At 29.7% G+C, this 16553-nt stretch overlaps 1 protein-coding gene across 1 annotated transcript in view; it reads right to left on the bottom strand.

Moving 5' to 3' along the window:
* Positions 1-16321, bottom strand: part of LOC145311751 (uncharacterized) — a 61978-nt gene extending 45657 nt beyond the window's left edge. Inside the window, exon 1 of the mRNA XM_080150727.1 lies at positions 15685-16321. Within this exon, the coding sequence (XP_080006853.1) occupies positions 15685-15711 (27 nt within the window). The 5' untranslated portion in view covers positions 15712-16321. The remainder of the gene's footprint in view (positions 1-15684) is intronic.
* Positions 16322-16553: the final 232 nt, after the last annotated feature.

Genomic DNA, 16553 nt, shown 5'->3' with positions numbered 1-16553 from the left:
GATTCAGACTTCCTCAAAATATGAAAATTTTATAAAGTCCATTCATTATAAAAATCAGAAATCTTGAATTAAAATATGTTACAGTATGAAAAATGACATTAAATTAAGGTAGAAGTTTTAAAATGAATGAAAAAGCGAAGCTTATCTACATGTAGAGTAAGTCTTTCTGTAAGTCAAGGATAGGACGATTTAGCATAATGTTTGAAGAAAAGTATCTACATAAATAATTTATGTACGTCAAAAGAAAGCACCCTGAATTCAAGCAATTTTACGACACAGATTCAAAATTTTGATTAAGAATTTGGATTATTATTCACTCCAAAAACAGATTGATAAGTTAAATGTAAGTTTGTCCGACTTGACGAGCCTCTCTTTTACGGATGTTGTCATCCTTGTTTAATTAAAACTAAAAGTGTAAAATTTCTAGGCTAAATACATATTCGTCTACAAATGTTACTAATGACTAATTGTCTCTATATTCATTATTCTACATACGAGTAAAGCTCATCTATTGTTCAGTCTAATATCAACCTTTTAAATTTTAATCTTTAAGTAGTTTAAATAATATTTCTTACAGAATTTTAAAAATAACAAAAGCTTTAGACAATGTTATAGAAAAAAAACAAATTATTAACATTTCCTTAATTCTTAAAAGTAATTATTAATTGGGGGTAAAACGGTTGTAGATTAAACAATTTTGATTTGTTAATGTCCAAAAACTTCATTTCCTCCAACCATTATATTATAAGTAAACCATACATTTTTCTATGAAAAATGATATAAAATAAAGCATAATATTCATACATACAAAAAATAACCTTGATTTTTCCCATTAACCTGGCACAAAAAAATATATTTTGGACACATCTATTCACTTGATATGTATATTGTCCATGTGAACCATACTATTACAGTATACTATCAGTATAAAATGACCAAAACCCTACTGTAACCTTGATGATACAAAAATTCATACATATGAACTACTATACATTATACATACATGTCAATTCTATAAACAATGGCTTCATGCAGTACGACTATGCACATACACATAAGAATAATTAAAAATGGATACATGATTATTCATCTATAGTAAGATTGTAATGGATATATAGTCAATTGTAGTAACTGAAAAGGTAAAAAAGTTTTCTGAATATTTTATATAACTTTGCCATTAGCTCCGTTAAATAACTTAATACTTGTCCTTAAAGTTTAAGTAATTTTTTAATCTAGCTGTTTCATAGACCATAATGGACAAAAAGTGAATTGAATATATATAATCGAACATAAATTTATCATCCATTTTAGATTTATTCCAAAATACACATACACTTATGATACAAAAATCACACTCACACACACACATCCTCACAACACACACATCCTCACAACACACACATCCTCACAACACACACACCCACACACAAACTAACATATTTTTTTTCTCAAAATGTGAAAATTTGCCAAGACTTCTATGAAATGACCATCAGTTGAAAACAATACAATACCGTGCAGAATGTGCACTAGAAGCCACCAAAATTTAGATGTTAGCCAACAAATATATACACATAAGCATCTTACTACCAATTAGTAAATAGTTGTACAAAATAAGCCTTCTCTTTTGAATGCTTTTTTTTGTGAAAATGACTCATACTTATTTAGAATTTTTGGTTGTTTCGCAGGACGACCATAAAATACAATACAGGCTTCTGAACAGATTTTTGCTATTGTGCAAATATATTTTGCCTTCGGGGCCAGGGGGGGGGGGATGCCCTGTAGGGGTAGGCTACATGTCAAGTAACCTAAAATCTTAAAAAGGTAATATAATATGGATTCTTACAATTAAAAGATCAAGAAAAACACTTATTTAGGCTTTAAACAATTTAAAGAAGTCAATTTAAATGAAACTTAAAAATTAATTTTATTTTAAGTCGAAATTGATTTCAAAAGAGAATACAAAATCAATTCAATTTTTATGCCAAACAAAACAAGTACCAGTATGCCCATTTTAGAATAATAAAATTACAACAATTTATGAAAATGTCAAATGGTGGAGTACAACTATGCTTACAGAGCACTCCTACCCAAGTAAATTTCGGAGTAGCTTTGGCACTCTGAAAAAAAACACGGAATAATCGTGACTTAATTACAAAGAATTTTGGTATTTTCTCCAGAATATGAATTGAACCAAAACCCCTTCCCTCCTTCTTCGCTTTAAATATTTATGAGTTCTAACATTATGTTTCCTTGCCATTAGAGGGGTTACAAAGTTATAGAAATCTAGATATACAAAAAAAAGTTTAATATTCAAATCAATTGAAAGTAACAATGTTCTGATTAAAGCAGAAAATTTTACTAAAAACCATCTTGAATTTGTAAAGTGGGGCTAAACTTATGGCAATTTCAAGCAATGGGGAAATCGCCAAAATTTCCGATCAAGTATTATCAAGAATTAAGAATCAGAGATCAAATTTCAAACATTTTTTATTATTTGTTTTTAGCTAGAAAATTAACAGGGCAGCAACTTTTTTGTTATTGTCGTTTCAGACGGTAAATAATATTTTATTTCATTTTTATTTAAAAACAAGGATCTTTCTGTCATATTTAACCATTTATTTAAAGCTTTCTTATATACTTTTTATTATAAAAGATCATAATAACGCAAAAACTAATGATTTCCAACTAATGTTTTATTTAGAAATGTAACCCTATATGACCCCATTATCACTTTAAATCAGGTGTTCCTTTTTTTAGAAGGGTTCAAGAGGAAAGGGGCGGGGTCTTAACGGTTAGGAAGGGTCAGGTTTCATAAAACCTTTAACGAAGAAAGGCTTAAGAAGTTAATACATGTGTGTGTGTATGTGGGAATTGAGTTTAAATAGAGTCAACTATAAACACTTTTGCAAATTAATGCAAAGTCTAACTTTTGAGCAGATTATTAAATCAATTCAAAATAGCCGACTTGATGAAAAAGTTAGAAAAGTGTTAAGTGGTAAATATTTGGTTTAGAATATAATGTTTATAGTCGATGTGAACATCAGGCAATTTGGCTAGTTTAACAGAAGGTAACAATATGTCATTTATGAAACTTAATCTCTTAACGATGCTGTCAGGTTTAATCGGATTATGGGAACTCTAAATATTTCTATTTTGCTAACTGGTAAGGTAGCATGTATACTAGTATTTATGTTTATTAGCGTTTAAAGGGTGAAATTTCAGAATCGGGGTCAGAACAAAATTACAGGTGCGGATACCTATAGAAACAAAGATGGCACATTCAAAAAACAGCAAGAATTTTGAATTATTTAGATATTCTCCTAAATACGTATCTAAAGGTTATTAAAGGCCTAATCAAACAGACATTTTGTAGAGATTTATCTATTAATCATTGTCCTATTCCTGAATTTAATGGATAATATACTGTTTATGGAAAAAGAAACAAAGTCTACTATTGAGATCCTGCTATTTTTTCTATAAAAATATTTGTGGTTTTGTGGCTTAGTCAGGTTAAAGATAGATGTATAGGGTGATGCATTCTGATGACGGACAATTTTACACATTTCTATGGAGGTACGCTGCTCTATAAAAATAAGTACAAACTTACAATTTTATACTTTTACTATACAAAAGATCTTGAACTACCTATACAATATAATTTTTAATAGCCAATTATAGTTTACGTAAGTTTAGTTAAAAATTCTTTTTTCTTATTTAATAATTTATTCCTTTAAGAACAAACTATACATAATTAAATCACATAGTCTTGAATTATTAATATATACAGTTTATAAAATAGCACATAAATTGTTAATAACAAGCGATATTATAATATATTGTAAAAAATGAACTAGTTATATTTGGAGACAGTTTGAAAATCAAATACTAAAATATTTTGTGTTGTCTTTATATTTCAAAACAAAATTAATAAATTTTTCAATAAGATATGTTGATATACCACCTTTATCTAATAATTTTGAACAGAATTGAGCTAAAAGCAATGTTTGAGAAAAATAATTGTTTTCATTCCATCTTGATAGACAAGGTTCTTTACTAATTTTTAGCGCCTTGTCTTTAGCTGCTAAAATGAGCATCGAAATTTGAGCAAAATCGTCACCTTTAAAGCATTCATAATAGATGTTAAAAAGAAAGAAATTTTCTTTAAGGAAAATGAACTCAGGGCGACCCTGAAAGTAAATTTCATCTAGAAAAATAGCAAGACAATGTGCGAAGTATTTCGGGAATTTGCAGAAAAAAATTGCATGATCTGAATCATTTTTTACATAACATTTAGTACAAATATCACTATCAATTAGATTCCATTTGAATAATTTTGTACAACTTACCAGTGTGCGTATGTATTGTTCAAAAAGGAATCCTTTATAATATAAAGTTATAGGTAGATCAAGAACAATCTTAAAACTATTTTGAAAATTTTCAATATCTGGAAACCATTTTTTATCTACCTTTCTAGTTTCTATTGAAGGATGAATACTGGCAATTTTTTTCTTATGCATTTGTTTGAAAAAAAGCGAAAAAATTGATGGTGTCTCGTATGTAAGATAAAAAAGAGGTTTTTCTGCATTTTTATTCTTATTCAAAGATAAACATTGTAAGGAACTAAACTCAAACTCATTTGAAATGTTTATAACCACCTCTTTTAGTTTTGCATAAATTTCCTGGTGATTGTCTAAATTTTCTATCAAATTTTCTTTAATAACAGGAATATAAAGATATTTTTGCTGAATTGTTATACTTTTTAATATAGAAGCAATAGTCTTTAAATTACATCTATCAAGGATTATACTTTCTCTACTGCTAAATTTAATGTCTTTAGACCAATAGGATGAAGTAATGGGCGATTGCAAGAATGTCTTTGGATTTTTTTCTAACTCTTCTAGAAAAATTTTAGATTTTTTAAACATTGTTTTCCCCTGAGGTGGGTATAAAGACATAAATTTATTACTGTATTTTTTCAACATATTAGAGCCAAAGTTCTTAAGAATAGAAGAAATAGGTACATGCTTTTGTTTTAGAATTATAGCTAGATTTGAATTAGGGTATTCGTTGGCATGTTTGAGGATATTAAAAAAGCTTGTTATCCAAATAGAAAAACTTTGCTGTTCTGGTAAAAGCATATTTAAACCGCCATCGTGAAACTCTGATTCAATTCTCTTTTTAGCTACTTTGTATCTGTGACTTGATCCATTTGACCAAAGAAATTTAGAAGTACTTTTCCATATTTTTTTGCATATCACATTATTTGGTGAGTAAATTCTATATATGTGCAAAGCACAGGAATTCATGAATGAAAGGCACAGATTTCTTCTCTTAAAAATATTTGTTCCATGGTTAAAATGCATATTTTTAGAACGATTATTAAGTTTATTCAATAATTCTTTATATGTTAAATTTAGAGAAGTTGCAAAATCAAAAGACAAGTAAACTCCTAAATGTTTAACAATATTACAGGGTGTTCCCAAAGAACTTAAATTTACTGGACAGTTGCCATATGTTAAAATTTTTGTTTTTTTGAAGTTAATTTCTATATTTACTGTTGACTTTAGTTTTTTAAGTAAATCAGATAAAGAAGTCACATCTTTTTCAGTTTTTAGAGTTAAAGCTTTAAAGCCGTCATCGGCAAAAAATATGGCTGGCAAATTGTGTTTTTTTATCTTTAACATTAAGTGTGACATTAACTTACTGTTTAAGCAAGAATAAAATAAGTGATTATAAATAACAAATTTATTTGCACTACTAGGGGCACCCTGTGGAAATCCCAACTTAATTTCATATTGTTTTGATATATGATTATTTACAACCACCCTAAATTTGCCTCCATTAGAAATAGATGCCCAAACTTTGGCAAATTGTGGTGAAAAAATGTGGCTTAGTATCTTATCAGATACTTCGTATAACGTTTGATCATATGCTTTTTTTAAATCAAAGAAAACTAATTGGGAATCTATTTCTTTAGACTTTATATAGTTCATTATAGCAGTGATAGATATTGTAGCAGTAGCCATGTGCCGTTTCTTAATAAAGCCAAATTGATCAGAATGTACAATTTTACTCATGAAAGGAGCAATTTTATTGTTTAATGCTTTGTCCAAAATTTTTTGGCTGTTTTCAGATAAATAAATTGGCCTTAAATTATCCGGATTTGATGAATCTAAATCTTTTTTTGGAAGAAAACAAACATTTTTGATCTTAATAAATGAAAAATCTGAATTATCTAAATCCATGTCATACATTTGATTAAATGCATTAGTTGCAAACTTAGGGACATTTTGAAAAAGAAACATAAATAAACTTTTTGGCTGTGATGTTGGTCCAGGGCTACTACGATCTTTAAGAGATTTTATGACTTTTAGAAACTCCTTTGTACTACTATATGGAGAAATAGTATTTTGTATTTTAGGAAAAATATCATCTAGCTTTAAATTAAAAGTGTCTAAAAGTCCGTTTAAATCAGCTTTAGGAATATCATCAGGACAGACAGATGCAGCATGAATTTTGCCTAGTTTATTTACAATTTTTTCAGGACAATCAGTCATTTCATTGTCTATTAGTAAATTGTAACTGTTCTTTTTCTTTGGTTTCATATTTTGATATGTAAGATAATTTGGTTTACCATCTAGCAGAAGATATCTCATATAATATATTTCTGCCCTTGAACTAACCAAATTTTTAAAATATTCTTGCTGCGTCTGAATAATGTCCTGAATGCTTTGCAAAGAATCTTTATCAGGAGAAGTTTCAATCTTATTATATAACATATTAATTTGTGAATCAAAATCTTTTGTTTTCTGAAACTCTTTGTGTCTCAATTTTGAGTAAAATACATCGTGTTTTTGCTTTAAATGTTGAATAAGATTAAACATTGTTCCTGTATATTGATTTTTTGCGTTTAGAAAGGATAGATCATCCACTGAAACATTTGCCAAATTTATATTTTTGTCATCTGAGTTCTTTTTTAGAAACCATTCTGTTTCTGTTTTCATAATATCTAGAAAATTTTTATCTTTAAACAAAAAAGGTTTCCATGTTTGATTTTTGTATTGAAATTTACTTTTTTTGGCAACTGTGACAGTTTTATGATCAGAAAAACTATTAAATCTAAATTCTATATGATTAAAGTAGTCAAAGTTACAAAAGAAATAGTCAATATTGCTTTTGGAGTTAAATCTTTGCCCTGAACCGCGCCAGGTAAAGATTGGATTGACAGAAAGTTTATTGGCTAAATTAATCATATTGTGTCTAACTAAGAAATCATGCAACAGCTTAGCCCTGTAAAAATGTCCAGGGTTGTTAAAATCGATATTAAAATCCCCAAAAAAGGTGAATGCTGTCAAATTATGATCTTTTATAAATGTAGCAATTCTATTTAACATATCTTTTAGCTCTAAAGTTGAACAAGATGGTAGATATGTAGGAATTAAATGAAATATACTGTCTCCAATTTTATATTTCAAATACATGCAATGCGTGGAAATTATTGTCCTTGTCTCCAAAATTTTAAATACATTGTCATGATACACAAAAACACCAGCTTTTGGTTCATTTCCGCTTGTTTCCCCCCCGTATACACATCCCTTGGGAAGTTTTATTTCACGATGAGAGCTTTTTAATTTTGTTTCAAGACAAACAAAAATGCTAGGAACATAGTTAGCTGAACACGTTAATTCTTTAATCTTAAAAGGAACCTTAGATAAGTTTAATTTTCCCTTTGAAAAAAAACCAAGACCACGGACATTGGTAAATTTAATACTTAAAGGAATATTTTTATTAGACATACGAATTACGAATTATAAAACAATAAAAAAATAATAATTTAAATAAAAGAAAGAACTAAAAAAATTCTAAAAATCAATTTGACTTGACTTTTAGCATAAGCCTAAATGAATAAGCCCTTCGGTTTCTTACTTAGTATGAAAAAAGGGTTGAAACCACCTCCCTAAGCTGTGTAATTGTATTCTAAAGATTCATTTAGCCGGCCTAAAAGACAATGAAATATTAACATTAAGTTATTTATCACTCTTGTCCCCCCCCCCCCCCCCCCAACTTATATTTTACTTATTTGCAGACACATGAGCAAAGCTTCTCTAAAATTATGTACATATATTCTTATCTGTATAAATCTAAACTAATTCTCACACTTGCCCTCCCCCCCCCCCCCCCCAACTTATATTTTACTTATTTACAGACATATGAGCATAGCTTCTCTAAAATTATGTACATATATCTTGCTTTACATTTTTAAAAAAATATATTATTATAACTGCTTAATATCATATAGCTTTTTTACTAGAATAAGGATATTGTTTTTTTTAAACAGTTGACAAAATTGATCAATAACTAGTTTGTGTTGTGATTGATGAATGCATGTGCTATTTGTAATAAAAAGTCCATGCTGTTAGGATTTTCCTGATAGCTTCCATAGTGATGTGTTGGTGGGCTTCGCGTTGGTGGAATGCGGGCTGGCGGGCTGCGGAGTGGCGGATTGCGGGCTGGCGGGCTGCGGAGTGGCGGTCTGCTGGTTGGCGGGTGGCAGACTGGTGGGCTAAAGGCTTGCTGGTTGACTAAATTCTGCCTTAGGTTTGTTTTTGGTTTATTTCTAAACCTGTCATTGTGTTGTGGTTTAGTTGAATATCTTGATTTTGGTGTTCTATGCATATAATCATCCTTGTTTACGTGAACATAGGGCTGACCTAAAGATGTGTAATTAAACACCTTTGCCTTCCCTCCTCTTCCGCCACCTTCTCCCCGCGCCCCTATCCATTCTCCACTGCCACCGCCTCTACTGCTAACACCTCCCCCTCCTTTCACTTCCATCCCCTTGATACCTCCGTTGTCTCTGTTATGTATACTGCTGACCCCTTCGCCTCTCCCCTGTTGCCCCCTACCCCCTGATCCCCCTACCTGTGTCTCCTTACCTCCGTCATTTTTAACCTCCTTCCCTTTACCTCCCAACAACGCAGTTTTATAAGATTTACCCTTTTTTTGTTTATACTTGTTAATGATATGTTGTTTGGGATGGTTCATTGGTCTGTAAATCTTGCTGTCCTTTCTGATGACATCTAAATCCTTGCACTGCACCTTATCATTTGCTGTAACTTCTAGCTGTTTACTTCTTTTATATGTCACCTCCGTCCAGTTGTTGTCTGCTTCTGTCTTGTCTGTCTCCTGTTCATCTTTTGGAAGCCTTTCATAAACAAATTCCTGAATAGTTTGTTTAAAAAACAAATATTCATCTGATGTCATATCTTTGTCCTGCTCTGGTATGTATAGCCCAGAGTGGTACAATGAATTAGTAGGGCATTCTTTGTACTCTGTTAGACCTTCGGTTCCAGGTATCTTTACAATGAACATAGGAGCCAAAAAATCCGCGTAATTGGTGGCCATAAAATCATTGATGTGGTAAAATTCAATTTTACCCTTATCTTGTAAATCCCTGAGAATTGTGGACAGAATATGAACATTATGTTTTAAAGTTGGGTATCTGAACAAGCTGTATTGGATTGGAAGCGATATTTTATTCCTGTGGCAGTGTTGTTGAATCTTCTTGACTGCTATCTGTCTCTTTAGAGGTGATATGTACATGACATTTACAGGATATCTCAGTTTGCCATGCTCCTCTACAGGTGGAAGCTGTATAATCTCTGTTATGTAATCACACCCTGGTATGTTAGTACCACCTATGATCGTTGACAGACTTGCATAGTGTGAATATGGTGTGCTCCATGATTTAATATCAATTGGTACAAGCCTTTGTGCATCAATAATGTGTAAAGTACTGAAGAGATCAATAAGCTCTGGCGTTCTGTTGTGGCTGAACTTGTGTATAGGCTCCTCTTCACTGCCAGAAGTAAAATCTAGCCTGTTTAACAGAGCCATAAACTTTTCATTGAGCCTGGAGCATTTTGCTTTCACTTGCTCCACGTCAGCATGGCTACTTTTATTTAGCTCCTCAATTTGTATTTTGATTTCATTTATTTCACTTAGGCAATTTTGCATATCATTCTTTACTATGCACTTTTCACCTCCTTTATCACAAATAATTGCCCCATACTTAAAGAATTTATATTTGTTATCCTTTGCAGAATCTGTGTTTTCACTCATGTTGCCTAATGGATTAGCCTCCATCACTAGATATATTGTCAGCCCGGGAAATATTTTGTATTCAAATTTTATGAAAGGTAAACTACATAAAAAAAAACGAATTTATGTTGATATTATTGATGATAAGATAGTTCAATTCACACTTTTGTACATTAGGTGAATTTTTACATGCTTAATGCTATATAACACAGGCATATAAGCCGGCTAAATGGGTAATTGACCTTAAAGCCTAACTAACATATGGGCTAGCTTAGCGGTCAGACGTCTTACCCTCACAAAGATAATGACACAACTGTTAGTTAAAAATTAAGCTGTATCTTTTATGATAAAACTTATTCTTGTTTTAAAAAAAAAAATTGGCTAGGTTTAAAGTGCCGACATCTAATGTAATAATACTATACTTTTGTACCTAGACAAGAGATTTTTTTGCAAATCTAAAACGCGATAAAAAATTGAAAAGCACGAATTATAAAAAATCTCTTGTAATAAATTCAGCCAAATTTAGACTGAAGATTCAGTACAGAAAAAAAGTTTTCTTTAAAAAATGAGCTTTTAATGTCGAAAGCATCATTATTAATCTTAATCGATGCAGCTACTTTTTAAAATAAATATGTCAGAATATTCTATTTTTTTCCACTAAAATTATCCTTTTTGGAAACTAAATGTACAGTACACAGATATTGACTTTTTTTCTATACTTATTTAGAAAAGGAAAAGGAGGCATTTGCTTGAATTAAAAAAAACTTCTTGAGAAACTGTTTCATTTCAATAGAACCATTCAATATTAAATGATTTGACCTATAGATTTGTATAAAAGTAGACATAATTATTTAGAAATAAAATTACCAAGAAATGACCAAACAAATTATTTCTAGGAAACTTCAATTGATAGGAAATTATTTGGATTTATCGTGAAGTGAAAATATGTATTTATTGTAAGGTTAGGCAGCCACAGTCGCATCTATAGATACCAGCGACAGCCGCCTAAAACGACAGCTGTTTGCTTATTCAAAAATGAAACGTAATATTTTTAATTAACATTAGAAAAATAATTTTACTGAAAATGAACGTCTGCCGAGCCCTGATTTATTGTAAGAGTTACGAAATTAATTCAACGTTCTAAAACGTAATTCAAATTGTAGTTTTTTTTTATAAAACTACAAAATAAAACCTACAGACTTAATTAACAAAATCCCCTAAATCTAAGTATTTTGAAGTTAAAATAACTTATTCTTTTTAGCCGTGGTCAAAAAAAATATTTTCAAAAAAATAGATGAAATGGCAAAATTTTTATGGTGCAAGGCTGAAAAAACAAACAAACTCATAAATATCTAATTACATACGGTCATCAATTTTAACTATGATACATAAAATTGTTTATATTAAAACTAAAAAAAACATATAAAAAAGATAAAAATAGAACAGTTTTTGTAAGGAAAAATCTGGGCCCATAAAAACTTATTGGATCCAGACGCTATGTACAATTTAAACAAAAATATTACATACAAAATGTCTTGCATGGATAGGGATAAAGCTAATAATTTTTTTCTCGTATTCGTTCGAATCCGGTGGATAGGAACCGGTTCTCATCCATACGAAAAAACTATGTCTAGCATCGTATTAAATCCAGCTTTCTACGAATATAAAAATGTACAATCATAAGATTATAACCAGTTTTTTAGCCCGTGCCTTCGGAACATTCTGTATCCGCGGAAAGCCGTTTATATTACGATGCGAGAAATAACTATTACATTTTTTTGGTCCAAGAGATCGAGTCCCGAGGGCATGTTTCCCCTTACAGAGTTACAGATAGATTTAAACCCTATAAATGAATAAAATCGATTAAAAAATTTCCAGTAGTCTTAAGAAAGATGTGTTACAACCTTATTTGTTTTTTAATTCTAGTCTTACAACTTTGAATTACATTTGTCTTCAATAATTGTGGACAGTGCAACTTTTAATTTAAAATAACTAATAGGTATTATTCTAATATACAATCTTACTCAATTAGGGCAATAAAAAAGATAAAGAAAAAAGATGTAATTTTTCGTGATTTGTTTATTTAACGTAAAAATGTCCTAATTTACTAGCATTGTACATACATACAAACTTTAATAGTGCATAATTGTCTGATTTTAAAAATAACTAGAATGTGCTAAAAATCACATTGTCTTTATTTTTCAGTTGGACAGCTAGAAAACGAGTCAAGAATATTGCAATAGAAAAAATATGTAATAGTATTAATAAAAATTAAAGCACTAAAAAGGTAAAAATTTTGACTCAAAAATAACAGAAAATTTGAAAGAAATTGCTTTACATTTGAGAAAAAAATCCTACTTTATTTCTAGACTTTCTAGCTGTTTAAAATGCGTCTTTATCAACGCCTAAGCTTTGTTTTAAAAATAAGGATTTATCTATAATACAAAGTAGCTTGATGTCTGTCTGTCCGTCCGTCCGTCCGTCCGTCTGAAGCTTAAGATCTCGGTAACCACTGAACCGATCGGATTCTACTCTTCAGGGAATATACCTACTGGTCCTGTGGTGGTTTTATGCTATTTTCTTGGGGGGTGGGACACCCCCAACCCCCCAAAAAACAAAAAATCCCCCCCCCCCATTTTTTTTATGCAGAACATTTCCTTGGTCCTTTCTTTTTTGCTGAAGATTTTCCTGGTCCTTTTCATGAATTTTGCCTTAATTTTTTTTATCACCTCTTGGCTAGGGGCTAGGGGCGAAGCCACTAGTCTTCTATATTGATGTTACTATTTTATTTCACAAGAGAAATTGCAAAATATTTATTAGATAAAGTTATTTCGGGCGAGTGAAATTTCTAGCCCCATATATTTGTCAGTCACGCTTCGCGCCATTTTTCCAAAAATATTTGGGTGTTTCCTTAGTTTCTATGCTTGACCCCTTGACGGGTACCTTCCCAGAAAAAAAGAAGCTTTTCTATGATTCTGATTGTCTGTTTGAATGTTTTAGATAGAAAGAGGTGAATTAAAACGTATAGAGTAAAGAGGAAATAAAGTCTTTTTCTTTTAAGCTATTAAAAAAATTCATGATTTAAATAATAACACTTTTAAATTTCTTCATTATCTTTTTTAAAAAAAAGCTTTTAAAAATGTGAAAGAAATGTGTTCTTTAAAAACAAATTAAAAGGCTGTAAATTAAAAAAAGAAAACCTATTTTTTTTTCAATTACTAAATCTGTTTCTAAAGTGCAATGCGAATAAGTACAAAAACTGAGAAATCTAAAACTTTGTATCTTAAAATTTTTAGTTTGCACATTGATTTTTAAAAGCTCTACATAAAATAAATATCTCATTAAAACATATTTAATAATTTTATTAAAAGTACTTATTAATAAAATGAAATAGTAGCTAAAAAGGGTTAAAATGCATAAAACTATTAAAAAAATATATTAAAATGCAAACAAAGTAGGGTAACTTTAGATAAATCTCTATTTTAATAAACTATAAATTTACTCCTGTACTGGTTTAGTATCTATATTAGAAATTGAGTGTAACTGGTAGGTATTCTTTTGTACAAAAATATCGGATCTAGTGCAGTTGACAGTAAAATGTTCCTGTAATGATAATCTCCAAAAATCTATGAACTTTAAAAGCTGCTAACGGCCAAACTTTGCAGATTTTATCAAAGAACACAAAACTTTTGTCCTACAGCCAGAAATATTCAAAATTATCGCCATAAATAGTTGAGTACAGTATAAAAACTAAAACCATATTAGCCAGCAACCTATTAAAATGTCAAGAATATACAGTATAAAAAGTGAAACCATATTATCCAGCACTCTATTAAAATGTCAAGAATTTATTTATGCTTCTATATAAAAAGTCTCATGAATAATGTATAAGAAGAAGAAGCTGGGAGTATATATTTGTCTAAAAATAGAGAAATTAAGTTGACTAAATGTATAAATTATGGCATTTTTTTGCTCTGTAGGGGTATATAATATTTTTATGTACAAGAATTTTTTTTAAAGCGAGACAGGCTCTTAAAACAAGGGGAATTATCCAAAAACTTCATTATTTTATTCTATTTATGATAACTGTTTTATGGCATATTATTAACGATATGCCTTAATGACACCTAAACATAGGATATTATGGTTAACATAAGGGAATGTCGATAACATTATCACGTCAGTTATTACCACCTTTAATATAACACTGTATAATCATAATTAATTCAATTCAGGGGAAAAAGGTGAAAACATAATCCCATTTAAAATTCTGTGATAATATACTAAGAAAGGACCAACGCTTAGAAATTTAATATATAATATTTATAAAAATTGCTCTGCACCTACCTACCTGCCTAGCAAGTGGTATTTAAATCATAATAACAAAGGGAAATTCACTAAATTAAAAAAAATGTGTTATTGTGTTTTTCAAGATTGTTTTTATATATTTTTTTTTTAAAAGTAAAAGTCAGAAAATTTTAAGAATCTGTTGCGCTTTTATGTACAACATAAAAACAAACAGAAATAAAAGTTAAAGGATATATTAAAGGTTAAAAAAAGATTCATTTGAAAAAATAAATTTCAATAAAGAAAAAATCCTTGTTAAGCCTTGAAATATTGTGTTGACCCACAATATCAGGTGATTAGGATAATAAATCGACAATGTGGCCTTTAGGTAAAGCTGTCATAGCTGACATATTACCAACAGAATGCTTTGGGATGGTTTTAGACTATTTTTACCTTCCCTACCCCTACAGAACTTCAAGATGCTAAGGGTGCAGTCGCTAGTAAATAATAGTATTAGACTTTTATTTATTTAATGATATTTCATACTTATGTTGAAATAATATCAAGCCTAAAGTTTAATAGAGTAAAGGTACCATTATTGCAAAAAATAAGCAAATTTACATTTAATAGCATGGAAAAACAATGCAAAGAATGTGTATACCGTTTAAAATAATATTAATGTCGTAATAAAAAGATGAATTATGTATAAAAGTGTTATGGGGATGTCAAAAGTAAAAATATTTAATATCTTGCAGCCCTCTCTCTCTCGACTAGTAGCCTAGGGCGAGAACGTAAGAAAAAGAACAGATTCTATTTGTAATATATATATATATTAATGTATATATACTTTTTATAACTTTTTACATTATACCTTAATATATTATTTCTTCTAAAATGGGATACCTATAAATGTATTTCATTAATTTTATTTTTTCTATTCATCTACGCTATTTACAAAGTACCCAATCTTTTTTACATTTTGGGTACAAAAAGTAGAATTTAAAAAAACATTTTTGATTGGAACATTGTTTTTCAAAGCAATTAAACATTAAAAATACGTAAGTTTTACCGTTAAACGCTGAAGATATCGTATTTTATTGTTAAAAACGCTTGAGGCTATGAAAATTTAGGTCTAAATATGTTTTATTTGACAATTTAATGGTATCTTAGTTAAAATAAAAGTTGTAAAAATTGTCATTAATATGCCTTCGAATTTAAGGACTTTTTGGGCAGTTTTTAGCGGATTTTTCATATTTATAATAATGTAAATATACAAATATGAATCATATTATTCACCTGGTTTTCATTTGGTGGCTCCATCATGGTTTATATCACACACACACACACCCTGGTTCTACAAGATAGATAGATACACCCAGGTAGTTAGAGGTATGTAACAAATATATATAATATGTATCTACACTAGATTTCAATGCTTCAGGCACTTATATATTTAGGCCCTGTGCCATTTATAACTGATCTTTTTAATTTCATTCACTTATAATAAGTCACTTCTTTACATTCTCCACTGCTTATAATTTTTATCACTTGATAGTATATTATTTCTATTTTATAAATCACTAAAATTTAACTCTGTTGTGTTTGAAATTGTTAAATCTACAGTCTCTGTTATTTACAGACATTTTGACAAGTTAAACCACTTTTTTCTGTTCAATTTTATTTATTTTAACTTTTATTAAAAGCTATAAATATAAACTTTATATTATGCTTTATAATAATAAGAAAATGTTTTATTTTCAAGCTTATTTAAAAGTTCACATTATAATAAAAAAAATTCTAGGCTCCTCTTTGAACTAGCTTGAAAGTTTAAAACCAACTAAAAAATGACTGTTCTAAGTTCTCGGTCTGTTTTGTCTCCCTTTTTCTTCGCACTCTCTCCACCTCTCTTTCTCTCTTCCCTTCTGTCTGTCTCACTTAGTTCGTTGTGTCCACTCTTAACTACCTGCTTCAGTTTAACGGTGACCGCACAATTTTACCAAAAATTACAACAGCAACAAAAATTTTGTTTCGCGCATTTGCATCCATAAAATTTCGATGATTTTCTTGAATTTTCATCATAAATCTTTTATAACATTTTGTTGGAAATTACGAAAATTTACAATTTTGTTTGTATGGACGTCAATTAGAGAGTCCGTCGTATTTAG

This window comes from Acartia tonsa, chromosome 2 (genome assembly GCF_053477335.1).
Source record: "Acartia tonsa isolate MP-2025a chromosome 2, ASM5347733v1, whole genome shotgun sequence".
NCBI classification, from domain to species: Eukaryota; Metazoa; Arthropoda; class Copepoda; order Calanoida; family Acartiidae; genus Acartia; species Acartia tonsa.
This window is presented reverse-complemented; position numbering and strand designations above follow the sequence as displayed.